Below are 27,687 nucleotides of genomic sequence, written 5' to 3'. Positions count from 1 at the left end.
TAATATATCGAAATTAGTCTATTGTATAAATATTTTTAGCATAACTTGCTTAGTGCTTGCATTTGTTTTGACTTGAAAAAAGTGAATGTAACTGCACTTCTCTCACGATCTTTTATTTTCATTTTTTCGAAAAACCCCGCTGGTAGAAAAGGCCCAAAATTATTTCATTAAGTTCTGAAGGGTGTTGCCTCCTGTTGCATTGCCATAAATGGTTATTTATTCAGTGTACATAATAATTAAAGACTTTAACTATACCTATTTTTTCCAAAACTTCTTAGCAGCACGAAGTAAGATATCGCTTTCATGATCCATACGATGTTTTTGAAATTCATATTTAATCAATACATGTTTCGGATGAAACATCATCCATCGTCAGTTGACAAATGAGAAATAAACTAAAGTTGAGCAATAAATAGTGTAACAAAGTGAGATATAACATGAATAATTAAGGATGAAGGCGAGAATAATTGAGGGAAACTTTACTGACGTCTTTGTTTACATTTTGTTGCATTAGCATGTGAGTTTGTTCACAGAAGGCATCCTGTTATTTACAAATTGACTTCCGGCAAAAGGTAAGAACTTGTTAAACTTAGTTAAATCTCCCAATTTTCAGCCCTTTAGCTTTGATAACGAGCCAGTCATTAGCCATCAAAATATGATAAATTATTGGGTGGCAAAGGCCTTAATCTTCCCATACATTCTTTGTAAAATTTCGAATTTTTTTCGAAGCATCATTGCTCAGAGATTATATCTGGCATATCGGGTTCAGATTTTCAGAGATAGCTCATTGATTATGCGACGCACTTTTCAATAGGCCATTTCCGAGTTCATGTCTACCTCCTCTTCAAAGCGAGTTTAAGTGCGAAGGTTTTGTGGTTGTAATTAGTTCTACTTTACATAAGAATGAAAACTAATTTTCATAACAAAACTTCGCACTTAGCCTCGCTTTGAAGAGGAGCCAGGCAAGAACTCGGAAATGGCCTGTTTTGAGTACTTTAGACTATTCTGGGCTGACTGATTAAAAAACGTTAGCCCTGTGCTAATGAGGCAAAAATGTAAACAATAATTTCCCTATAATGAAGCTAGAAAGCGAGCAAAGGAGGGCCCTATCATGTATTTTTCTCAGGGTGCATTACTCAGACGCCCTTCAGCTTGCAGGGCTGGAGCCCATTCGGGCCCACCAGGAGAGCTTATATATTAACAGAACAGCTATTTCAATCTATTGTAAGTAGTCCTTAATTCTTAAAAGATTTTTAGCCTCCAACCAGCTCCATCAAGTAATAGTCCGTGCGAGTTAAGAAAGCAGAGGGGGTTGGCTCAGCCGAGTGTTAATTAAGACCCTAAGATTTGGAAAATCTTTAATCTTAAGAGCTCGAAAGAGTAATTTCATTGACTAAAAAAACTTTTAAGCAGATAAAAATACATTTTAATTGTAGTCGCATATTTGATTTTATTGTAAAGAGGCACAATTCAGTTTTTACTGTATTGTTTCTTCCTCACCCCATTAAAACGTAATCTCCTTTATAAAACATACATATAATTCTCCTTTGGGGTTTAAATAGAAACAGGGTTTAACTCAATTCAGACTACTCTTCGCCCAACCCTTTAATTCTTTCGTTGGAAACAGGTATTTTGCAGATATGCTTTAGGAAATAGCCCTCAGCACTAGGAGTTTCATTTTTGGGCAGGTTTGACATAAGTGAATAGTGCTTAGAATCAAATGGGAAGAAAAATGATGCATTGGGCGAGTGCAAAAAGAAAGAGCCACTCTAATCGAGGAGGGGAGTAATAATTTAGTTCTGTGAGCATACAAAGATAAAGTTAAAAGTCCTTTTCTACGAGGGTAACACGTGACAGTGAACTAGAGTTGTTGATAAAGTTGTGGTCCTCGGTCCTCGTTTCTCTGAAAAAAAAAAATCGGAAAGACCTTTCCCCTCGTCTAAAAAGTTGGTCTGGATTTCTAAAACCGTTTTCAAGACAGGAAAAAGTGAATTAATTGCCATATTTTTATGCCTTGGACTCAAACCCTTTTAAGCTTTGTTGTCATTTAGATCGATGGGGGAGCCTGTATGTTACGTAGTCAAATGCGCATGCGTAAAATGAACATTACCGGAGTGAGGCTAAAACAGCACACTAGTAAAGACCTTTTGTGTTTGTAAACTAGACGAAAGACCATTTTAAATGGAATGGCTTGACTGCACACATATTAAACATATTAAACAGAATGAATAATCCCACAATTGAGCGACAATCAACATGTGACACTATAAATAGGTCAACTGAACAAGACTAAGGACGGGTTGGGTGAAAGCTCGCTTAAGGGGCCACATACGAGGAACTCACGTTCCTGCCAATGCCCCTGGGAAGGTCTGAGACAAAGGCCCAAGCATTTCTAGATGGATATTCTCTGAAAAGGGAAGTGGATCACCAGAAACAGGCTTGATGAGTCACAATAGGCAGACGACTCTATACTGCCTCGTCGGTGTGGAGGATGCCAGTGACTGTGTCATAGTTGGAAAGGTTCCACGGCCAGCTTAGTCAGTTCAATTAGCGAGGTAGCGCTCTCAGTGCTATAACTCAATTCAGACTACTCTTCGCCCAACCCTTTAATTCTTTCGTTGGAAAAAGGCGCTTTGCGGATATACTTTAGGAAATAGCCCTCACCACTAGAAATTTCATTTTTTGGCAGGTTTGACACAAGTGAATAGTGCTTAGAATCAATTGGAAGAAAAATGGTGCATTGGGCGAGTGCAAAAAGAAAGAGCCACTCTAATTGAGGAGGGGAGTAATAATTTAGTTCTGTGAGCATACAAAGATAAAGTTAAAAGTCCTTTTCTACGAGGGTAACACGTGACAGTGAACTAGAGTTGTTGATAAAGTTGTGGTCCTCGGTCCTCATTTCTCGGAAAAAAATCGGAAAGACCTTTTCCCTCCTCTGAAAAGCTGGTCTGGATTTCTAAAACCGTTTTCAAGACAGGAAAAAGTGAATTAATTGCCATATTTTTATGCCTTGGACTCTCAAGCCCTTTTAAGCTTTGTTGTCATTTAGAGCGATGGGGGAGCCTGTATGTTACGTAGTTAAATGCGCTTGCGTAAAATGAACATTTTTGAGTCACAATAGGCAGACGACTCTTTACTGCCTCGTCGGTGTGGAGGATGCCAGTGACTGTGTCATAGTTGGAAAGGTTCCACGGCCAGCTTAGCGCTCTCAGTGCTATAACTCAATTCAGACTACTCTTCGCCCAGCCGCCCTTTTTATCTGGAAAAATAATTTTCAGATATACCGCACCACAAGACATTTATCGGGTTTGTCATAAGAGAACATTAGTTGGATTTGATTAGGAATAGTAATGGTGCATTGGGCAAGTAAAAAATGAAAGAGCCACATGGTAATCGAGGGGTATTAATGTTGGTCCGTGAGCTTAGAAATCCGTGTAATTAAATCAAATCAACTGCAAGAAAGAGAACAGGAACTAAATTAAACACAAGTACTTTTAATAATGAGGGCCCTTTCAAACATGAATACAATAATTTTACAAATCGCGAAACATTAAGACTTAACCAACCGAGTCTGAAGCGTGTCAATTAACTATTTACAATTTTAAGCCTCATTTGCCTCGTTCCTTGTCAATATAAATTTGAAATAATTAAATTTGTGGGATGTTTCTATTCACTTCTTAATTTCAACTTCAAGAGTGGACAGATTTATACAGTAGGACAGTGTGAAGGCCTTTTTGTTAATGTCCAACTAGACCATTTCACAGGCTCTGAGTTTGAATGTGAATGGATAACTTTGCTCAGATAAGACTGCTGACAAGGTCTGTGAGAGAGCAAATCCCAGGCTTTGTGGACCGAAAACCAAGCTCTTCTGCGACCACCTGAAAGTAGGACATAAACTTTAGTCACGGCAGAGCACCTTGGACACTTGAACAAGGGAGAGGCCCGAGCTGAAACTGACTCAAAATCTTTTAGAGCACTGATGCTGCTCGATTATCAAAAAAAAGAACCTAAAAGCCATTTCCTCTCTTCCAAAAAGCTGAACTGCACTTTTAAAACATTAACAAGAGAAGAAAAAGCAAAAAAATAATGAAATTCGAACAACGACAGACAAGTTAGTGGCAGTGTTCGATTAACGAACGTTCCTCGATCAGTTTCTTAGGCTCATTTCAGGCTTTGCACCGGACCCCTAAATCAAAAACTGTCAAGGCATGAAACTTGGCAACCATATAATTTCTTAGTTCAAAACGTTATGGGCAGATTGTTCTTTTTTGCGTACAACAAGTTTTGACGGCGGGACTGTTAAAAAACGTGTTGTGTTTACACTTGGTTGTCATTATAAATGCCGAAAACAACGGACAGTAAAACAGTACGTTCGCAAGGTGTGCATACAATGACACGCGCCTCATGTTGTCATAAAGGGCGTCTAACACGATTGTAAATAAGCAATATAATGCTGAGAGATATTGTAACTGACCCTGAGCTGCATCTTGCCACACTTCAAGCTCTTCTTTTACGATCAGAAAATAAAGCATTGTTCTTTTTCTGCTTATGTCATCCTTGAATGAAAACAAATGACCATAGACTTGGTTGAATAATAAACAGGAAGTTTCAGTGTGTTAAATGCATAATAATCTTCAGTTTTGAATATGCTATTCATGCGTGACATGTAAATTCGTAACAAAATTATGGTAACATAGCATCTTCAGTGAAAGCAAAGTGTGCAAAGAATGGTCTTTAATTGAGTAAAAAAGGTTAACAACACAGACCAACAGACCTCGTTTAGTGCGGGAATGCGTTACAAATTAATCATCCTTAATTTTGCTTTGCAGTAGAAAAACTGAATTAACGAGCTAGGATTTACAAGTGTAATACTAATAATAATAGAATTAACAACTAATAATTACAGTGAAAATAGTAGAATCATCAATTAAGAATACTAACTAAAATATCTAAACGTAAAAAAGTTCTCCGCTCTCTTCGTCCTACAAGCTATCGTGTTCTTAAAAAGATAGTAATTTTGCGAGTTACGCCTTAGATAATACTTAGGCTCATTCAAGAGTGGGCTAGGTAACAGATGATGTGAAGGGTGGCCGGGAGACTTTATTTGAGTCTTACATTTGTTACGCAAGTAGTCTCTTCTATTGTCTAAGCTATCTAAACTAAACTTGCCCATGGACACAACTGAATTCAAAATGTGTCGTTTCATTGAAATTGGTTTTAAGGTCTGTTTAAGCTTGAAGTTGGACCAACTTACTTCTTCCAACGCTTCTCGAACGGCTGCTTCATCATACTGTTCTCCATTCTCTACCCCTCCAGCTGGTACAATCCACTTGTCCGGAGACCCCTTACTTGTCACCAACAAAACCTGATTAAAAAACCCAATATAACTGAAGGGCTCTGAGAGAGAAAAGCTATGATTGAAAGTTGGCTGACTATTTCACTGTTGCCAGGCTTGTGTATTTAAATGTCACTGCGAGAACCCTACGTGAATCCTTGTGTGAACTGAGTGTTGACATACAAAAATGATAACAGGGTTCAAAGCGCTGTGACACGCACGCCCCACACAGAGTGGCTGAGAAGAAACTGCAGAATACCCTGCCACTCGAACAAAATTCGATTTGAAGTATGTAATTTATTCAAGTAACAATTAATTGCGAATTGAAAATGGCACCTTAGAAGCTGGCTACGCAGTATGCGGAAGATACTCAATTCAAGATGGAAGGCTGTCTTAGAAGCTGGCTACGCGGTACGCAGTAAGATAATCTCGTGAAAAGTGTAGTTAACCAAACCGTAAATTGAAAGCTAAGCTGTTTAAAGAGTGCTTAGGCCTATAATCACTGAAACGAGCGATTAGGCTAATCAGTAAACGAGTGCTATTTTCTTCACACGATCTTGTGAAAAATATAGTTATATGCAAGTTAAGCCCTGTCTCTCAAATTTGGCGTGCACACTAATATTTCGTGAAATAGTCTAATAACGTAAAATACTGATGAAATCTTCACTGGGAGCAACCAATGACAACGTCTTCGGGTTAAAGTTTTTAAGAGGCTTCATGTAATAACATATCATATATCTTCCCTTTGCTTTGAGGTAACTAATACCAACCCGAGGAAACTGTTAGCCTGCTTAAAAATTAACTGGCGGGATTGTTGGCGCGGGAAGTAGCGCGGAAGACAAATAATATTGCAAAGCGCCCCTCCCCTCCCCACTCTCCACCTGTTATTTGCCTCCCGCTAGCTACGTAGGCTATGTAACAGCGGCTATGGCTTGTTCAACAGAGTTTATGAAAATTGGAAGTGTTCTTTGCACTTGTTAAAACAAAGTCGGCCTGCCCTGCTGGCAGCTATTGTAAATGTGTGCACTTATTGTTCTTCATTATTATGGATCATTTGTATTGCTGTGTCCGCTATGTCGGCAGAGAAAGCTCGGAGTACTGAACGAAAATAAATAAACGTAAGCTCGTTTACATCGACTTAGTATTATCAATACCGTGACAGAAAAATAACATTTACGCGTACGATTTAGACATTCACGAGCCTATTAATAGTGAAAAAAGTAAGTTACACACCTCTTTTTCGCTGTCTGTTTTGAAGCATAAACACCCTGCTCTTCGCGTGTACCCTTCAGAGTCATAAGTGCGGTCTTTCTTCGCGGAATCCCTCTTTTCTTTCATTGCAGCCAAGGGAGAGCTGAACCTCGTGCAACGAATGGATGGAATAGAAAAAGCTTAAATTGTGCTTCAATGCGCTTTAACGAAGCACGTAGTCCGCAAATGAGCGGACCAATGGGATACAGTGAAATATGATCTCAGTAACTATCAAATCATAACATTTATCTTTATTGCGAAATAAACAAAATGCAAAAAAGAAGCCCATTAACATTTTTTAGGTCATTGAATGAAGCCACAGTCGAATACTTTTTGTGTAGCTTTGTATAACAGGTCCACATTTTTCAACATCACTGTTGCGCGCAACATGCTGCGTCTATTAGGCTACCCTGCTGCGACGAGCTGCGCGATTAATTGGGCTCAAACCTTCCATGCAACGTGTTGCAACATTTCAATCGTCAGGCAAAATTGTATCTTGTTGTGGGTAATTGACCTTCTTGCACAAATAGATTGCACCAATTACGATGGCAGCGGTCAGTTTTCAGTGGAATGAAATTCGAGGACGTTCGGAAGTTTGGCCGGTTCAGGATAAAACAAACGGAGAGTGGAGATAAATGACCAACTGTTTAAGGCTTAGGAACAGAAAGGTTTACTGATGCTTTCGTATGTTTACGGGAGGTCAGTAGCTGAGGCGAAGAAATCTTGACAAGATGCCTGGGCTTACATCGACAAAGGCCACATGTTTTTTTGTAATTTGACCGCCCACTTCGTAGAAAGTTGCGACACCGTGCATAATGCTGCGCCTATTTGACCCTGTCTTGTGTTTCTAACATCATTTGAAAACAATAATTCGAGTCTTTTGAAGGACGCAACCTTCTTTTCAGCTCTTAATTACACAACACACAAGTCAACATTCTTCCCATTGTAGTTCGACTTCCACAGAACAAATTATGGCAGAGGCATGAGACAATTTAGATTTGCTTTCACAGATAATTTTCAAGTGTTAACTGTATTGAGCTCACATCTTTCCAAGGGAGACGTTATATTGTTATTTTTTTCACACATCAAATAACAAATAACACTTTTCACTTATGGACAGCATTGAGGTTGTTATAAACTCTGAGTGTGTTCTGCAATTGGTCGCTCACGAAAGATACTCTGGATGTGGACTAGCCTGTTCCAGCAGAGTCAACTCTGGGTCCAGGCTAATTGAATAATTTCACAATTATCGCACTTTTAGGTGTCAAATACGTCAATAACTATATCCCACTGTATGATTTTCATATGATACAGCCGTTTGATTGAAGTACGTCTCGGTATTGACAGTTTTATAACACGGCACTTCAAATTAAACATTGCCACATCGTCTCAGTTAGTGCAGGTCACTTGACTGATCATTGTTGCTCGTTCTTTCACATGCAAATCGTAATTACAAAGGTCAGTTTGAGTAATATTGCGTAAATGGTGCTTTTTGACTTGCCTCGCGTGTTATGAAGATGTAATGGAGAACCATATTGGTCAAAAGCAAATTTTGGCTCTGTTTTGCGATGATAAAAGTGACGTATGTAATTGGTTCAAGTTATATTCTTTGGCTTTCGGAAGGTGTAACTTCAGCGATTTTACATTTAAACATTTATCTTCACATTACGAAATAATAATATTCACTAAACGTCTCAAGCTTATCTATCAGAGAATTAGAACTCTAATGCTCCGCAGAGTGAAAAGCCAACAAATTCAATCGACATGACGCCAAGCAGAGGCAAGTTGGTGGTGAGGGGAGAATTGCTTTTACTCAGTGTTTTACTGCGGCGCCATGCAGCTATGCTAACCTTATCGTTCCGTCTCTGTGAAAGGTCAAAAGGCTTGATCTACAAATCCCAAATCTCGATCAGTGGCATTTTTAATTCAGTTCCATGTCTTCAACTTTCAAAGCTTCTAATATGCTTTTGGATGGATCGAGGCCTAGCGTGTGCCAATTAAACGTAGATGCGTTCACAAGGCGGCGTTTTTTTAACGATTTGCGCGAGGAAATCATTATCTAACAACAAAAAATTCACTACGACCTGTCGCTTTCATAGCGTGATTCGGACCCTCGCTTTTAGAGGCCGTGGATATTTCCACAAATCCTTTTAATTCCAAATTCTTGGTATACACTCTTTTTTTTATAAGAACCTTTTTTATAAGAACGTTGAGGCTGAGATTAACCAAATTTTTAAGAACATATTAAGAAAATTCATTAGGCTGAGCGTGGATTAAGAACGCTAATATTGTGCCCATTTGTATTTTAAATGAATTCAGCATTAAGTAAAGGAAAACAAACGCAATTAACCCAAATACTTAGGGAATATTTTGTATATCACAACAACGGTTTTCTTATTTATGATCATTCCAAAATAACTTCAACACCATCAGTCATCAGGTGAAACAAAGTCTGATTTATCATCAAGGAAGTTGACCTTGCATTCTTTCAGCTTTGAGTTGTAGTACTCAGTGGTACCAGTAAACCAGCCATTCTCACAGACAGTGACTTTCCTCCCCACCAAGCTTGTCACTGAACTCTTGAAAATACACTAAATACACTCTTAAAATACTATACCATGCATGTAAATTTAAGAACATCTTAAGAACGTTTTCAGCATCACATCAACAAAAAAAAAACGTGCAGCCTCAGCTCCAAAATTATAGACGCCCTTACTTCTTATAAAAAAAAGAGTGTAGTTCGACAGCCAGCTCTATTATATAAGTTTTCTTTTACATTACGGGCTTGGGTATCTACAGTCTAAGCCAAACGAGCTACATAGTTTAAATCAAAGACGCCCCTAAAGTTATACGATAGTAACTTAAAAGTACCTGTGAAGTATTTTTTAACCCTTTCACTCCTGTGGGGTTCCCCATTGACGAGTAAAATCGTCTGGCGTTAGACAGAGTAAAATCTATAAGTGTCACTCTTGGGAGTGAAAGGGTTAATGGGGACATAGTTTTTGAGTGAATCTAGCTGTTGTTAACCCTTTCACTCCCGTGGGGTTCCCCATTGACGAGTAAAATCGTCTGGCGTTAGACAGAGTAAAATCTACAAGTGGCACTCTTGGAAGTGAAAGGGTTAATGGGGACATAGCTTTTGAGTGAATCTTGCTGTTGTTAACCATTTCACTCCTGTGAGGTTACCCTTTTACTAGTAAAATCGTCTGGCGTTAGACAGAGTAAAATCTGTGTCACTATTGGGAGTAAAAGGGTTAATGGGGACATAGTTTTTGAGTGAATCTAGCTGTTGTTAACCCTTTCACTCCCGTGGGGTTCCCCATTGACGAGTAAAATCGTCTGGCGTTAGACAGAGTAAAATCTATAAGTGTCACTCTTGGGAGTGAAAGGGTTAATGGGGACATAGTTTTTGAGTGAATCTAGCTGTTGTTAACCCTTTCACTCCCGTGGGGTTCCCCATTGACGAGTAAAATCGTCTGGCGTTAGACAGAGTAAAATCTATAAGTGTCACTCTTGGGAGTGAAAGGGTTAATGGGGACATAGTTTTCGAGTGAATCTAGCTGTTGTTAACCCTTTCACGCCTGTGGGGTTCTCCATTGACGAATAAAATCGTCTGGCGTTAGACAGTAAAATCTACAAGTGTCACTCTTGGGAGTGAAAGGGTTAAGCTTGTTGTTGTCCGCTACGACGCGACACTCCTCTGAAAGCATTTCCTACGTCACAGCTTTGTTATACGATCCTTTTGGCCGCGGGCAAGATGGAGACACTTTTAAATTCAAAACTTTGGATTGGATATATATCGTATCAATGTGAATGTTTTGTTGCCTTAAACTTGCATAGTTGAAATAAGAAAATGATAATCTACTACATTAGAACAAGATAGCTTTTGCTTCATAGTCACTTTAACTGATGGCGTTGTGTTTTACGCGAAAGTTTGTCTTTGTTGGGAGAGCAATCAGACGCTTTAATGTAAAGAAGCATGCTTTTTTTAAATAGAACTGAATCGCATCACAACCACATTCAGTTGTCTCGGCCAGCTTCATTTATTGTACCAATAATTATAAAGAAAAATTGTTCCACACCAAACCTGTGAAGCTTTCTAATACTATGTGCATGAAAACGATTTTCGCAACATGAACAAAATTGGTTTTCGTAAGAAAACGACATTCTTTACCAAGCAAATATATTTACAATTGTATTTACAAAACAAAAAAGTCCCTAAAATGTTCAAAATTAGTTATTTCAAAACTTTTCATTTAAAAGATAAAACGTGGCCTCAAGCTCTGGTCTATTTCTCCTTTAGATAAACAAAGATGTAGCCGATTACTGGAACCGTAGAAAGGGTGAAATGCAAGTTCTTTGCTAGTTTTTATTTTATTTAAAAGAAAGTAGTAACTGGTAATTTTGGTGAATCTAGTCGTCAACTCTTCAACAAAGAAAAATTACATGAAAATGATTTTCTTCTTTATTCTTAAAAATTTGAAATAAGTCGGAATTGCAATATTTTTCTGTGAATTAAAAATTCATGGAGGGAAAGGCCTGCATGAAACAATATTGTTCGCAAGACTGTTTTCTGAAGTCCAGTAGGAGAGCTGTCTAGTGGGTGCGTACTGATCCGTTCTCCACTTAGAGTGAATAAGCTCTCGCAGATAAGATTGCTGCATTGGTCTATGGGCAAGGAGTTCCCAGGCTTCGTGGATTGGAAACCATCTTCTTTTTCGACCTGAAATCATTGACATTTGGAAACATGAGCTAAACGTTTGGAAGCTATCGACTTTTTCTTGGATTTCAAAAGGTTGTACTGTAATAGCTGACTTAACTGCATTTGGCCATGAAACATTGATGATATTTAAACATTATTGCACAGGTTTTATATTGACTCCTTTTGGGCTTACCAGCACATTTCAGAGAGAATAGCACTCAAAAACATTTTCAAGAAAGATGCATAAAGCCGTGGTTTAGTTTCTAAGACTGTGGTGCTGCAGAGAGCAGTCCTATTCTACGATTCTTTCAATCAGATTTAAGATTTTCCGATTCTACGATTCTTTCGATTCCTCCGATTCTACGATTTTAAGAAATCATCTCTTGTAGAACAAGTGATAATCGAGAATTACTGTAGTCTTTTTCAACTATTAGTAGTGATACAGACGAAAAATGGACAGAGCTATTGCGAAACTTGACGAGGAATAAATAAACACAGTTTACCCCCCTGAGGGTGTTTGAGTTGTTTCGAATAGGCGGCTACTGAACAACAATAGAGAATTTACAGGACGTTAATTAAACAAATTTGTTTCTGAAATCGTTCATAAGTCTCTTCTTACAACTCAATAAACCAACCTTGAGCTGCATCCTCCCACAATTCAAGTTCCTCTTTTACAATCAAAACATACACCATTGTCCTTTTTCTGCCAATGTCATTCTATAAACAGGATTATCAATATTAAAATGTTACGTTTCAACGACTCTCCACCTGGCAGATAAATCTTGTTTACTCGACTGTTCAAAGGGGGAGGTATTCTTTTTCTGTTTCTTTTTTTTTAAGGAAAGGCCTAGAATATTGAAGACATGTCATCAGAACGGATCAGGGGCACCCAACGTCAGTTTTCGGAAAATATCTGTTCGGAAGACGATTTGAGATCTAGAATTTTCGGAACATTTGTTGTAAAATTTCTTACTTGCCTGCCTGTCCTAGGATTTTCGAACATCTAAAAAATGGTATAATTGCCCATTTTAAACAGATTTTTACCCAAAAAAGGTCACCTACAATTTTCGGGAGCCTTTTTTCTGGCTGAAATTTTCGAAAAGGTAAGTTTTGATCCCTATAATTTTCGGATCACTAGACTTTCAGCTAGGAAATCCGAACAGATCAAAAATTTTTAGGGGATAAAGATATGCCTATATCTACCGTTTAAATACTAAAATACGTTTAACAATGCTATGTTTAAGTGGTTTTGAACTATATTCTCGTTGGGTGCCCCTGACGGATATAAAATCTAACTATGTATTCTTATTAAACATAATTGGGATGCTAAGCGGCATTCCCTTGGAGGTGTGCTAGAATTTTTTAAAAGGCACCCAGTATCCTGTCTCGAGTTAGGATTTCGTGCTACTTTTCGTGTTTATAAAGGAGTCTTATGTCACTTTTTTTTTCAAAAAAGCACTCAAGATCAGTATTTATCCCTGCGGTGGATGGGTGTCCTCCAAATACCCTCCGTTTACTTTTCTCTGTTTACCGTCTTCCGACCGACCCAAATATTTGAAAGAATTCTTAAAAAAAAAGAAAGATATGAGGAAGGTAATGACTTAATTAAAAAAAAAATTATAAACTTTTAATCTGAAATATAAACATTGGTTTGTCGGTAAACATTTCCTCTTTCACCTTCAACTTCAACTCCAGAGACCTTTACTCCAGAGTAAACGTACGTGACAGCCACCGGAAAGGCTATCTATTCGCCTGGGAGGGAGATACATCGCATTTTTAACACTCCTTTCTGCCCCCTCCCACTCGACCCTTCCGCAGCTCGAACCGTGTTTTTTAGCGGCCCCTGATTTTCTTCTGTCTGCCCTCTTTTCAACTCCGACCGAGCGACTCTTAATTAGGAAACGCATTCTAATGTAAACGGAGAAAACAAATGGGACCTTTTGAACACTCATAGCCAGCGATGAGGCATTCTTTTCTTTAGCTAGGCACGTTTCCTCTCCAAAGAAAAGAACGCTTGATCGTAGGTTAGAACACTCACGGAGTACGCTCTTATTAATTACAGCAATATAAGCCTCAGCTTCCAGTACCTGAAACATCCCAAGAGGTCGTATAATATTCCCTTGTACACCCGCCTAAAATTCGAGAAAGAATACAATCAGGTTTGCCTTTATCTTTTGCCGTTGATAAATGTGTTTCAAGGTCTTCGGAATGTAAACAATAGAGTGCAAGTTATTTTAAGGAACTAAATCAGTTCCGGGTGAGCGAGGTCATGAACTCTTCGTCCTGATGAGAATTGCGTGCAGCAACGTAGCCTGCGAACGCGGAGAGAAACGACCGCCGGAAATACATCTGCGTTCGCAGGCTAGCAGCAACGCACCACGACCAACAAATTGTCCTCGGGTTTTATTTTGAATTCACCAAAACAACATTAGTTCTCACTTCTGAACAAATAACTCACTTCTTCTAATACTTCTCTGATGGCTGCATCTAGATACTGTTCCCCAGCCTCCACACCTCCGGCTGGTACTATCCACTTATCAGGAAACCGATTACTTGTCACCAGTAAAACCTGATTAAGATAAAGTTCAATTTGTATCAACTTACTGGGACAAATGAAAAAACAGACGATTTTGTAGAAAACTTGATGTTGCTATTGCTGAGCCTAAGCAGTATGTTCTCGTAGTCAATCATGGTTAATTTACTATTAATTTCCTCACTTTAGCCTCAAAGTGCATTTTCTGTGCTTCACCAATTGCTGGTTTTCACTCACGTGATCAACAGCCATGTTTTTCAACGAAAACAAAAGGAAGCGTTTGCATAATAATAGAGTTAAATTCCCGGAGGATTTGGTCGGGGCACCAACATGGCCGCCTTTTCTTTGTTTAGGGCACCAACATGGCGGTCGTGACGTCATGTGAAAACCGAGAATAAACCCGGCCCTGAAACGTGCGACTTTGTTAATTTCATCTTTAATTAGTCACAAGACAACGAATCCTTTTTTTTTCGGTCATTTGCATTAGATTAGATTAATTTGCATTAGATTCGGTACATGCAAAATGCGACGTTTAAAACGGGCCTAAATGAGTTTAAAATGATCGTGGTTGTCGAATTCAAGGAGATCTTTTCGAGTTAAGTTATTGTAAAGAGTTCACTTCAGTGAAGCCTTAGTGAGTTTTCTTTGGACGTGCAAAGTCACGTTTTTTGGAAGAAACTGCTGAGAAAAGATCATATTTTACTGCAAGTGGTAACTAAGTTCGAAAATGCCTTTTAACTCGTCGAAAACGATGTCAAGGGTCCCCGCCAACTTTGTCTGAACTAAAAAAAAACAAGAATTCTGCTTTTACTGTAGTCCTCTACATTAAACATTATTTACAACACAACGCAAAACTTAGCGAACAACCCACCTCTTTTTCGCTGTCTGTTTTGAAACATAAACAACCAGCTCTCCGAGTATAGCCATCAGCATCATAAATTCGCTCTTTCTTCACGGAATCTCCTCGTTCCTTCATCGCGGGGCAAAATTAATCGAATGCTAATAGGCGCTGCCACCAAAGAGACAAACGCCGGAAGGAGAGGAAATGGAGCAACACCCAAATAAACATGCAATTAAAATGTAAGATTGTGTTCTTAGCGGCGAACGAATGACCGTAAGAGTCTTGTTTAAACAGGTCAGAGATCATTACCGTTTCAGTTTGTAAATATCTGGTGGGGACAACGATTGTGTTTCATCAGCATTCTTTTGGGATCTCGTGGATTTATGACCTTTCAAAATGATATTTTTCCGGTTCTGACAGGGAAGTAAAATTACTGGTGTAAACACTGCTCTTTTTGTGGCTTAGTGGGAGGAAATAGCATCATTCACCAACCGTCAATTGCTTTGCCTTTAAATACCAAAGTTAGTCTTTTAATCACCCCTTTCTTTGGCAGCCATACAGTTTTTGAAGAGCCAGTTTAGGAATTATTGTCAGTTATGTGGAGGTTATGGGCGCCAAGGCTCTCCCTTCAGCTATCTGAGGCAATATGATCTCCTTGTTTTTTTGTGCTTTGAAAAGTTGAAATAGAAAGGTTGAAATTCTGAGAAGTTCTGAAAATTCACTCGAAATTCATTGCTGACTTTGCTTTAGACTGATGTCAGATCTAAAGCTCACTGGAACAACAAAACTATGAATGGAGAAAGTGTAAGCGGTTTACAATACACTCTTTTTTAATTTAAGACTGTTCCTTCCGTTCGCAGAAATATAGCGCAAAAACACAATAAAAACAAGACTTAAAAAATAAAGCGTAAAATATCCGTGGAAAAAAGGGATGAAGCGAATGTTTTCCAAGAGTCAGAGGGAGATAAGTTGGAAAATACCGATAAATGGAAGCGATCCAACATGGCACCAAAAGAACAGGCCAGTGCAAATTCATTTCTTGTAGCATGTAGATATCGATGATATACGGTATTGAAAATCATTGAGGTCAGCAACCGAAGAAATAAATGGGCATCTTCGCAAGAGCTTGCGCGACGACATTCTTTCGTTCTTTTGTTTGAGGCATCGACCAGTGCAGGCCCTGGCTGATAAAGTTAGTAAAATGGAGCATGCTGAAACAAAATCTCGCAGTCGGAACAATTACAACAATTAAAGTATTTTAGGTTCATACCTTTCTTTGCCCGTCATTATTATAAAATAAACTCAGTTAAATTATGAAAATTCCAAGCAAAATGCGTTGGAGTGCGTTTTCCGGGCTCCTCCTTCAGGAATACTCGACACAGCAAAGTAACCACAATTTGCGAGAGACTATTTTTTTTTTTTACCTAAGGATCTGTTGCGCATTGGTTCCCTCTGTGTTTTCTTGCAAGCGCGCTCTGCTGTGCTTCCCTGCAGTGTGAGCAGCGAGACCAAGCGGCCAAGGCTCTGAGAAGAATGGGCCCAGATCGCTGACGTCGTAAAGGACACTTAGGAAAGCTTAAGCTGTAGGCAGAATGTAAAACGTAAAAGCATCTAATCCCTTTATTGACGCAATAGTGTACTCTCCTACTTTGGCCGTCACAGATGGAGTTATATAAATGCAGATTTAGTGGCGAGGAACTTGAGGAAAATGGAAGAAACACGAGAGAAAAGCCAAGGAGAATGAGCGGCAAACAAAACAAAGTCATCCCGCTTACAACAAAAACCTAGAGTACGAATCTGATCGATTCGTGCTGGTTTGAGGCGAGTGCCGTCTTCACCGCTCCAACTGTGCTCTCCTCACGGGTTCCCGCCGGCAATGGAGGGATTGCAGAGCGTTTGCGCGGTACGGCAGACGGGAGGCCGCTGCTTTCTATAAAAGTACGCAAATTCTCATATTCTAGCTGGTCTCTTTCTATAAAGGAGGTCGCTTGATCAGTCTCTAGCTAACAGGAAGGATACGAGGTAAAATCAAACAAGTTCCTTTAATTTTTGGCAAAACGCATATTTCATTGCCGTCAACGCGATGCTAAATGTCGCAAATTAACCGTGACCCGAGAAATAACTTGATATCACAAACCTGCTGGTCAGTTAAGAGATATGTCTCGGGTCACAGGGACAACCTGTGGGGAGCGGTCAATTAACTATATATTGTATTGTATTGCATAACCTCTCAATTCATGGGATTCACCCGTGTTTTGTTAAAGGTCCATTGTCTCTCTTATACGCTTGTTGTGTTTTCAACGAGTGTAGCGGCGTGATGATATGCGCTTGGATGAATTTTTTTTTTATCCATGGCAATTCCTTACTAAGAGATTATTTTTAAACTTCCCTCATTGTTTCTTGTTTCAGAACCTTGACTGAGTCGAAATGTGCAATAACAAGATCGCTGGCCAAGCTCGTTCAAAAGATATAGTTATAAGTGTTTACAATGTTGAATCATTACAAATACGACTATTAATTATAAGGACACCTCTGTTCAGTAGTGTATTGAAGCTCTCGTTACCTGCTATAGGTGGTTTGCAACCAATCTCTAGAGACAAAGATAACAATGCTGCAATGTACAATTGCTGATGGACAAACAAAAGGAGCTAATGAGAGACCTTTTGTTTTCGTCCACCAACATGGCGGCGATGACGTCACGTAAAAACCACGTATTGTAAGCAGCTTCTATTGTTTTTAAGTCTAAGTCATTGTCTCAATTGTTTAGCGTTTTGTTTTTGGCCAGGATAGCGAGCCAATCAGGTTATACGTTACAAGAGCAGCCACCTTCAGCCTGTTGTTCCATAGGTTCACGCTACGTTTCGACAAAATCCTGGAAACATCAAAAAAAGTATATTTTAATGACGACACGAACAAATTTAACGGTGTTTGTTTAATGGCACAAGCAATGAGAAACGAACTGACGTGTGCACTATCACGGGGAAACGATTTGGATGTGTTTTCGCTTGTTTGTAATCATTGTTATCACAAATGTTTCACATGCAGCAGCAAAAGGAAAACTATAGACGAGTTGAAAGGGGTTAAAACGATAGAAAATCAAGCTATTTAAAGGCGCTATTACATGTGGCAATTTTCCTAGTGATTTGTCCCCCCCTCCCTCCCCTCCCCCACCTCTTTTCTCGTGACAAAAGTTCCCAGGTCGCGAAGCGTATTGTTCGACAGGTGTTACAATGGTGACGTTTCTTGCAGCTTGTCTCGCTCTAGATGATCATATGACTTCAGAGCAATATTTTCATTGTCTGATTTAAAAGAAACGCTGCGACGCAAGTTGAAGTAGAACGGTCACACTACGTAAGCTTCTACGCAGCGTGGCGACAAGTGTTAGTCGCCTTGATGCAAACGTTCTTTACAGCACCGCAAGCCGAGGCGTTCGGCAAGTAGAACAGACAACACTGCCTTTCGCTTTTCGCAAAGAAGCCGGCGGCAAAACAAGAAAGGTCTATGTCCGAGCAGGTTATCCTGAGGAATTTTTCGTGCAATGTGTATCGCGACTGAAATTGGAGCTAAATGATGGAACTCTCTACATCCTGACTGGCGCGCGCTTTCAAAAGCGCCTTTCTTCTTTTAAACGAATTCGAAAATTCCCGCTTACGGTAATTTCAGTTGAGAATGCTTGTGTTGACGCCCATTCGTTGATATTAAAATTGGGTAATCATTATTGTATCCTACAATTGTCTATTTAACAAATTAATGTCAGTTTTTCATGCGTCTGTCCTGTTATAGACGAGTTCACGCTCTTGATTGCATCATTATGGGAAATGCAAAGGTTTGTATGGAAATTCAAACCAAAGTATCCTGTACATGACTCTACTTTATAGACTGTCGCCTTCATAAAACAAACAAATAGGTTCATGTTCACAACTGAGATGAACTAGACTTGGTATCCGTTCTTTGGAATTCCTAAATATTGCTTTTTTTGTCTCCATACATTCTCTGCAATTTTGTGCCTTTGGAATTACAGGATTGAAATGTATGGCAGAAACTCTTTTTAATAAAATAATTTCTACAATAGCCATTCGCTCCAAATTTACTCTGTCGCACCCTTGAGCGCATATCTTCTGTTTTGGAAAATAAAAACCCCAAAATTGCATATCATGAATACTATTCATCGTTTTGAACTTCCTTAGAAACCTTGGAATTTCTGTCCATCTTGCCCTGATTACCCATCATGCACTCAAGAGCGTGAACTCGACTATTGATCATGAATTTCGTCATAACATTGTCAAAGTATCGCCTCGTGCATCCGCAGACTACTTTGACAATGTTATGACGAAATTCATTGTCACTAACAGGACAGACGGATGAAAAACTGACATCAATTTGTTTTTTACAATAACAAAAGGGCACAGGGGTCAAACTTAAGTCAAAACACGAGAAGAACGCGAGACAAAAATGCGAGAAACTTCAATTTCATTCAATCTGACGCGAGCAATATCACGTCAGTTTCGCATAAATTATAAATTTATGTATCTGTCCGCTTATTGACAATAAAATTTAGCCGATGAGCGCGGGAGAATTTTGCAGTCATTGTAAAATACGCAATTGCATTATGCATTGACAAGTTTAGTTTTGGTATCTTGTGAGTTTGCTGTCTCGTGTATGTCATTGCACCACACGGCTTTATTAGCATAGCCACATGCATGTAAATTTACATGCAGTGTAAATTTAATTTACTTCAATTTGAACTTGAAAAAAATTACAAGACAAACTCTCGTACTCAGAGTCCTCGGGTTCTTCAGTCAGCGGGCGGTCGGCAGGCAACAGTAATAGGAAGCACGCGAGTTTTTGAGACGTGGACGGCAACCAGACATGAGCTGTATTTCCTTTTAACTTGTCTTCACACAACCACATTTACATTGCTAAGTATCTTTTCTCCATTGGAAATGATTAGTATAAAAATCTGGGAGACACCACTGTCCTGGCACGCGAAATTGCCGTTCGGGTCTCAAAAACGCGCGTGCTTAAGTCGCGGCTACACGAGCGATATTTTGCTCGCGCCGGTGATGCAATTTTTTTCAAATCTTGTCGCGTCGATCGAAGAACTATTTGCACTAAGGCTGTGCAGTAGAATAGAAGTGGGACTCCATTTGATGGCCAAACAAGCCATCAGTGTCCAGTGTCCGAGGTTTATACCGGAGGAGCTTTGCTGATGAAAATTGTTGAAATTACATAATTACAGAAGTCCTAAGACTAATGGTTCTGATGAAAAACGTTGCCTAAAAGCAGCGTCATCAAACGGACCCTTTATGACGTCATTTGAGCAAAAGTTACATCAAAAGTCCTTCATTCTTGATTCGTGTAAGATGAAGGTCATTCAATGTGTACTTAGTTTTCACCCAAATTAAGCAATTGTTGGCAAATTAAGATGTCGATGCTGTTTAGAGTGATTTTCGTGAATTATTTATTATTTACTCTCTTTACGGATTCCTACGGTGCTGAGGAAGAGGCCGATGATTTCCCGGTGCATTACACATGTCCAAGCGATGCAGGTGAGAGATTTATTTTTTATAACGTTTATGGTTATGCCAGTTAGAGCTTGCTACCACAAGTGTTCAACCTCCCTTCGTCCGAAAATACCAAACTGAGTGGAGAATCCAAACATACAGCATCGTGCGTTTCTACGGTGTTCTGTCAGTGATCATTTTGAATTGATATAATGCGATTCGTTCTTCTGGATGCAAATACTGCTGCGGTTAGGGCTAGACCGCGAGGATAGAACGGAGGTGTCAACTAATACCAGTGAAGAAGGGTGAGGCAACCCCTTCCTAAGAAATCGCTCTGAGGATAGCACCGCGAGAAAGTCAAATCTGCACCGCAAGTGCAGCCTGGTCCACAAGTGCAACGCAAATACGAAACGCAAGCGAAGTTCACTTGAAGAACGCAAACGCAAGTAAGGTAAGGTACGCAGGCGCAGTTGGAATCATTCTTCAAAAACGGCGGGTGACACTGACGCCACTTTGCCGGTTTCAATATCTATCGAAGTGGCACAGCACTGGTAAAGTTGTTGCTGGTAAAATCCGTTCTGAGGTTAAATTGGTGATCCTCATTTTGCCTACAGGTTGCATACGCAAGAAACTTTATTTGGAGCCTGAATTAAAAATTAGGGTCAGGTTAGGATTAGTTTTGATCATTACACAAGGATATAAATTATTGACTTATTATATAGATATTGATGAAATACCAGGATTTCTCCTTGTACTAAAAAATCATACCTTCACCCCGCGCAGTGAACATATCATTTTTATCTTTCACGTGTGAGGATATAGGTGTTGTCATGGTAACCAACACGATTAGCCAATAAAACGCGAGCTTTCTCTTCATTGTAACATACTTTCGTGCTTTAATAAAATTCTTATCTACTACATTAACATTTTTATTGCAAAATTTGACATTATCATGATTTGTTTTTCATAACTTTCATATCTTGTTTCATGTTACGCAACATGCTTGTTTTAGCGGTTGGTGACCACTCTTTCATCATTTGGAAAATGAATAAAACAAGTTGTTTTAAATCTAGACATTTCATCAATATCTATATAATAAACAGAACATTACATGGCCGCTTGGGGATACTTGCAGCACTGGAAGATAAAATTCGTATCCCCGCGCAGTTATGTAATATCCTCTATTCATACCACAAAGAACTGTATTGGGTTGAGCACGTTCGTTGTTGGAGTGTAGTGGTGAAGACACGGGACTTTAGATCTGGAGGTGCGAGTTCGAGTATCGGTAAGTGCATAATACAGTTCTTTTATTACATCTCTCAGATAGTACGCGCGCTGTAATTGGCTAAATTAGCGGGCTGTATTCTACAGTACGGCCCGCTGTACAGCCTGCTAAATTTAAAATTTCGACAAAACATCATCTAGAGAGTTTTTCATGTCATTTCTGTTGCATAAACTTGTACTGAAAACTGTTTGAATCTTGCAAGCAACTATTTCAAACTTAACAGCCAAGAAGATTTAGTTTTTGGGATTTTGGCACGGCATTCGTTGTGGCAGTTGAACCTTCCGCTTCACTTTCCTAGTTTCCTTGCCCGCGCGCCGGTTAACCTCAGAGATATAATTAATATCTTACTAACCTCGTTTTCGCGGTCCGTACTGTAAGTTACGGATCCTCGTTTTTTCCCGTTGATTCTCGCGTTTGGGCCATAAATCAACTGGAAAAAAACTCGGTCCGTAACTTACAGTACGGACCTCGAACTCGGTTAGTAAAAGGTATTTATTCCGTTACGTATGGGTTATTGACCAAGCGTGAGGTCAAGATGACTGGATATTGGCCAAGTTCTTTTTTTGCGTGTTTATGGACCGAGACGAAGTCGAGGTCCATAAACACGCAAAAAAAGAACGAGGCCAATATCCAGTCATCTTGACCGAACAATCTTGGTCAATAAAGGATTTATTATATGACTTAAAACACCAAAAAATGATCTTTGATCTTGCGGGACCAAGCGAGAAATCCCGAGCGGGCAGTATCGCTCCATCTTGCCCGCTCGGGTAGCCAATCAGAGCGCGCGATTTGGTTCATCTTGCCCGCTCACGGAGCTAGTCATATAATAATATGGTGTAATGTTGAGACTGAATGGATAAGTGTGTGAATACAAAAACTGTAAGAAACACTAAAGAGATTTGTAAGACAGAGCTGGAGAGAAGGTACCTTTTTGGGGGGTTGATAGCTGGTTTAAACTACAATAGGTGCAGTGCATATTCAACCTAGGTAAAATAAGGATCACCAATTTGACCTGTTGTAGGTTAAAACGGATTCAACCTGAGCCCGGATTTAACCGACAACAGTTGTTACCTTGCTCTTGCTTTTGCGTCGCATTATTTAACATGAATTTCTTTGCGTTACAAAGGATTCAGCATGTGCATTTGTGTTTGCATCGCCTTGTGTCATACAGGCAAGACCACTTGAGCAAAGTGATTCATCCCAAAGCATAAGGAATTATTTAACTGGCCCGTTTCGTGATGTGTCAGTCAACATTCAGTAACCACAGTTTTCTATTCTGGGCGTAAGAGAAGTAAAGGAAAAAATGTTCCCGGTTAAAATGCCAAGACGCTTTTTGCTTCTTCTGAATTGATTATTGTAAATTCTAGTTAATATTATCTTTTCCTAGACGTCAAATTAACTTCTCATCAGCTGTTCCCCTTAAATACCTTCAATTTATTTAATTTTCATTTATTTTATTAACCGTTTCAGTTTTCAACTTTGCTGCAGCACTGCACTGGATTTCAGAAGGTATCTTCCTGGTCTCATCAACTTCTTCTTCCGGTGTATGCCCAATTCAGTCACTCTCTGACAATTTTTAACCCCCTAAGTCCGAAGGGAGACAAACATCAATTTCCTCCTTACTTAATTTATACAAAATTAACAGGAACGGTTTTAAGAATTTAAAAACTCATCGAAGCCTGGTTAGCGCTAACCGTTGGTCAAGAGGTACAAAACCCTAAAGATTTCCTTGGTATTTATCGATGGTTAGCGATAACCATCTTCGAGCAACCCTGGGCTGGAATTTATTTGAGCAGTCCCCGTTAAACGTCTTGGCTGCGCTTATGATTACGTAATTGATCTGCTTCCCGCCAACTCAGGGACGTTAAAATTTGTCGGGATTCTTTCTATCATCTTTCACAACCCCTCAAACGCCCCTAAATGGAGCGGTCGATTTAAGTAAAAAAGAATGTAAGAAGAGACTTAATTTGTTTGGGTATCTTTATTTCTGTGTCCCTTTTATCCACGAGTCTTTTTATCTCTTAGAGTGGAAGAGGCAATCGCCCTACGAAATTGGTTACCCAATTTTATGTGGCCTCCTAATTACATTGTCCCTGATACCATTCTTGTGGGTTATGTTGGAAATGAATGAACCGCTCGTCTCGCAGGTGAGCCAATTTCGCATTGAACACAGGCTTTTTTTCTTATCTTCCGCAGTACTGTTTGTAATGCTTTACGTTATGATAACTTTCTACCATGCGGTTGAATCCTTACGTATGCATTAAATTAGTGCCCCTGTGATAAAAACAATCACTGCCTTTTTTTCAGATTTTGACACTGCAAAATTTTTAGCTTTGGATTGTATCTAAAAGGCCGTTTACTTCGAGTGTACGTTTTGGATTTCACGGTCCGCCATTACTCACGTTCAAAACTGACCGATTGGACCTCAAAGCGTCAAAGACTCACTAGCTTAAAATTTCTGTGTGTGAATGCAGCTTATTATATATGCAAAACGCGAGTTCAAAAGTCTGAAAGCCCGTGCTGCATATTAATTCCGCAGCGTACACACGCATAGCATTCTTAAACTAGTGAGTCTTTTGAAGTCATTTTCTCCTCGATCCAGCTCTATCAAGATCTTAAAGTTAGTAATGGCGGACCATTAAATAGGAAAATTCCAGTTAAAATGACAGGTGTCTTTTTAAAATCAAGGCTTAAAACTTTGGTCGCTTAGTGTCTAGTACACATAGTTTTGAAATCCAAAAAAAACATAAGGATTGATGTTTTGATCAAAGGGGCACTTTAAGTGTGGTCATATAAATGTTGTGTTGTCTGTTGTATCAAATTCGGCGGGTTGAAGAACTCTTTCTCAAATTATGTATAGACATGAATCGCTACTTTCCCTTGGTGCAATACACTTTGCATTAACGCTAAGCAGAGAGTAGGCGATTTAATTTGTTTCTTTCTTTCCCCTGTGAAATAGTCAGAAAATAAGCAGACGACGCAGCAGAAAATGGGACACACTATGCAACAAGAAGAAAATACAAATCAAGCAGAAGATATTATGTGTGATAGTGATAGTGAAGATAACGAGGAGTATTTCGTCCCAGAAGTTGAACCAAGCGATGGTGTCACCTCAACTTTTACACGCTCCAGAAGTGTACATAAAATCGCAGAACAGTTAGCCGCGGTTAAGGTCAAAAGGCCGGAGAAATGCGCACCACCTGCTGCCATGGAGAGAAATCCAATGATGGATACAAAGCAAGGCATGTTTAATGCGCCCGCGGCCGAGGAACTCCCGCATGTGAGGACCTTAAACACCGCTGACAGCTTCACTAGGCTCAAGGAAATGGCAGAAAAAATTTGTCCGGAGTCCACAGAAGGGTGAGTCGCCACACACAGACTTTTTCTTTGTTGTTGAAGTTGTTCGAACCTCATAACACAACGAGGGGCGTATTTTGAGTGGTGCTTTGGCAATATCCTTTTTGTTTTTTTTGGTTATAGGAGAGCTTGTGTTGCAGTGGCTTCTGGTGTTTTGATTTCCTATGGAGTTTGCCGCTTTTTATCGTGAGTAAATATCTTCAATTAGGTATTGTATTGTTTAATCCATCCTCCTACTTATCTTTACATTGTTAAACGAAAATAGGATAGCGAAAATCATACAATTGTAGCGAGGAATAAGATTCTTATTTACTTTAACTCGATTCCCTGACCCGACGCCATATGTAGGTTGAGTTACTTCTCCAGGTATTCCGGTTTTCCCCTTTGATCAAAGACCAACGTTTGATTTGATCTGTAGTCACCTCAATAAGTAGAGCTTTTCTGCTTGGTAGTGTAACCTAGAGACTCCAAGTAAATTATTTCGTTCGACAAAGGGGAACGTATATACTGATAATGTCGTCTGTAGAAATCAGACACTCGGGTATCAAGGGATGGCATTCGGGACCTGGAGAACTTCACCTTAATTGATCTCATGCGAATCCAAATGAAGACGAGCTCGTCTGGAGATGAGTGCACGCGCAATAGTGGAAGCTCGCATTCCATTTGCTCTTCATTTTTCTCTACGAGTCGAACTTAACTCATGTGTGATCAGTTACTAGTGACCAGTTAACTTTTTAACAGTGAGATGTCGTTCACTGGTTTCTAATTTCCGGATGGACGAATTTGAGCTGTGCCCGGAACAAGACATCGCTATTAAACCTAGTTTGGTTTAATTATGGAAGCAGCAGTATTGTAACTGACCTTCGTGTGCTTATTTTCAGGAAATAAAGTTACACTTGGCGTTCAGGATGTAAAGATCACCGACTTGTGCTTACTTTTAATAGGGCACGGACGAGCTACATTTGAAATGAAATTTATCTAGCAATGATCTGAAGATCTTTGTGGGGAACATTGTTCAGTTTGATATTAAATTATCGTTCGTGACCAAAACACCGAGTCTCCTTTTTGTCTTGTGGTTCCAGATGCGCAATGCTGGTTTTCCAGCCGGCCCATTTACTGGAGAAAAAGAAAAACAGATGGCGGAAATTCATAGCAAGGAAATGGTACCAGAGCTAAATTGCATGCTCTAAGTACTATATCCTCACTGTCTAACCATCAACCCAACGCGAAACTAAGTTCTGGGAAGAAGATCCGCGGATTGTTGTGGTAAGAGGTAGACAGCGAGGATAGGTGGAGGGAAAAGAGGAGGTGTCAACCAACACCAGTGGAGGAGGGTGGGGCGAACCTTGATAAGTCTCGGCAGTAGGCAATGAGACACATTGAGGACCGGAGGTCAGAAAGATAGAAACCACGCGGTCTAATCTAATTTATTGCGAGAGCTCGCAATGCAGAAGGGACCACAGAGCATTTTACTGGTTGTTTCCCGATGCGCCAGTTAGTTATTCCGTAAACATAACAGCGTTAGCAAACCGGCAAGAAATTAGTTTGCTGTTAACAAAACCTGCAAAAGAGAGAAGGACTAGTTTTGACTTTGAACCGAAAGACGAAGCTCTCTGCATAGGAAAAAGCCCCTCTTTTGTCATCGATACATTGTTTTTAATTAAAGAAAATGTACAATAACCAAATGGAACGTTGCGCCATTTCTCGTCACAGTATCGCACAAGAAGGGCAAAAGAGTCATGCGGGCTATTCTCGTCGAGAATGGACCTAAATAACAGTTTTATTCACAAACATTTCCCTCTCTGTACAGTAAACAGACTGATACCTTGGGCTAAAATCGTTTCCCTTTGACAACTCCTCAGAGCATAAGACAGAATGACATTAAATACAGTTTTGCGAAGACATTTACCCTATCTACATTCATTGATTCATTGTAGTCGTTAAACGACTGAAGTACATTACAGTATTGTTAAGGCATTCAGAACTGAGAACCTTAATAAGTAGACCAAACCCCAACTTTAAAATTGTCCTCAAAAAAGTTCGGATACACTCGGGTACATTTCGCTCATCCTTAACGAGCACTCACTCATGCCAATTCATCTATTCGGATTCCCGAAAGATGTATTCAAATTCTCGCGCGTTTATGAAAACAGTCCAAGTTTTTCCTTCCACTCTTTCAAAGCCTTCAAAGACACTATGTTTCCACCGCAGACAATGACAAGAACCGACTTTACTTCCGCCAGCTTTCCTTGCTCTTGCCACAGGCGAAAAAGTCGTTCATACACACACGCTAATGAAGCTCCGCATGCTGGCTCCACCAACATGCGATGATCGTCTGAAACGAAAGGACAAGGAAAGGTTACGTTTATACAAACGTTGGCCGTGTAGCACTTATATTTTAAACAGAGTTAACTGAATAGTGTAATGTGAAGTGCTAAAGGAGCCTCTTTTTAGTACTACTTGCGGTGTTGCCTGCTAAGGGTCTGGGTGCGAGCTAGGGACCACATGGAATGTGAACCGGACTTTGCATGATAAGTGAGCTTCAAAATTAGAGTTTCTTGTTGGTTTTTGTGTTCACCTCAGGTGTGAATACTAAAAGGAAAACACCGGTAAAACAAAACATGAAGAGAAAATGCGATGCAGAACACAACTTATTAAGAGTAGAGTAAGTCCGTTTTGATAGAGTAACAACACGGACGAGCAAATAGCAGCGCGTATTCTGATTTTGAAGCAGCGGTCATAATTCTGGCCTCAGTTGTTCAAACGCTGGCTAGCCGATTTATCCACTTAAGTCACTATCCGATAGTTTCAATTTGTGCAGGGATTTCAGTATTTGTTAGCCTATGTGAATTTTAATGCTGAAATGACTGTGCAAATTT

General features: G+C 39.6%; 4 protein-coding genes across 7 annotated transcripts in view; 1 reads left to right on the top strand and 3 right to left on the bottom strand.

Annotated features, from left to right (window-relative positions):
• Positions 1-7,222, bottom strand: part of LOC138046989 (diphosphoinositol polyphosphate phosphohydrolase 1-like) — a 61,825-nt gene extending 54,603 nt beyond the window's left edge. For 3 of the 4 annotated variants that reach the window (XM_068893639.1, XM_068893642.1, XM_068893638.1), the window contains exons 1-2: positions 6,569-7,222; positions 5,255-5,365 (exon numbers count right to left, since the gene is read on the bottom strand). In XM_068893639.1, the coding sequence (XP_068749740.1) occupies positions 5,255-5,365; positions 6,569-6,673 (216 nt within the window). In that variant the 5' untranslated portion in view covers positions 6,674-7,222. Of the gene's footprint in view, positions 1-3,567; positions 3,879-4,474; positions 4,557-5,254; positions 5,366-6,568 lie in introns of those variants that run through there. The other variant, XM_068893641.1, reaches the window with a different exon arrangement.
• Positions 7,223-10,614: 3,392 nt separating this feature from the next.
• LOC138044747 (diphosphoinositol polyphosphate phosphohydrolase 1-like) lies at positions 10,615-15,531 on the bottom strand. Its single transcript, XM_068891172.1, has 5 exons — positions 14,693-15,531; positions 13,747-13,857; positions 13,376-13,420; positions 11,924-12,005; positions 10,615-11,309 (listed from the first exon to the last, which is right to left on the bottom strand). The coding sequence occupies exons 1-5, from the start codon at positions 14,795-14,797 to the stop codon at positions 11,110-11,112; spliced, it is 543 nt and encodes a 180-aa protein (XP_068747273.1). The 5' UTR covers positions 14,798-15,531; the 3' UTR covers positions 10,615-11,109.
• Positions 15,532-20,087: 4,556 nt separating this feature from the next.
• On the top strand, positions 20,088-25,858 carry LOC138046702 (uncharacterized). The gene is made up of 6 exons (XM_068893296.1): positions 20,088-20,211; positions 22,922-22,960; positions 23,477-23,598; positions 24,411-24,811; positions 24,932-24,994; positions 25,690-25,858. Exons 1-6 carry the CDS (start codon positions 20,088-20,090, stop codon positions 25,694-25,696), a joined length of 756 nt encoding a protein of 251 aa, XP_068749397.1. The 3' UTR covers positions 25,697-25,858.
• Positions 25,859-26,560: 702 nt separating this feature from the next.
• LOC138046988 (L-serine dehydratase/L-threonine deaminase-like) overlaps positions 26,561-27,687 on the bottom strand; it is a 9,665-nt gene continuing 8,538 nt past the window's right edge. Inside the window, exon 8 of the mRNA XM_068893637.1 lies at positions 26,561-27,143. Coding sequence (XP_068749738.1) covers positions 26,950-27,143 — 194 coding nt within the window. The 3' untranslated portion in view covers positions 26,561-26,949. The remainder of the gene's footprint in view (positions 27,144-27,687) is intronic.

This window comes from Montipora capricornis, chromosome 4 (assembly GCF_036669925.1).
Source record: "Montipora capricornis isolate CH-2021 chromosome 4, ASM3666992v2, whole genome shotgun sequence".
Lineage (NCBI taxonomy): Eukaryota > Metazoa > Cnidaria > Anthozoa > Scleractinia > Acroporidae > Montipora > Montipora capricornis.
This window is presented reverse-complemented; position numbering and strand designations above follow the sequence as displayed.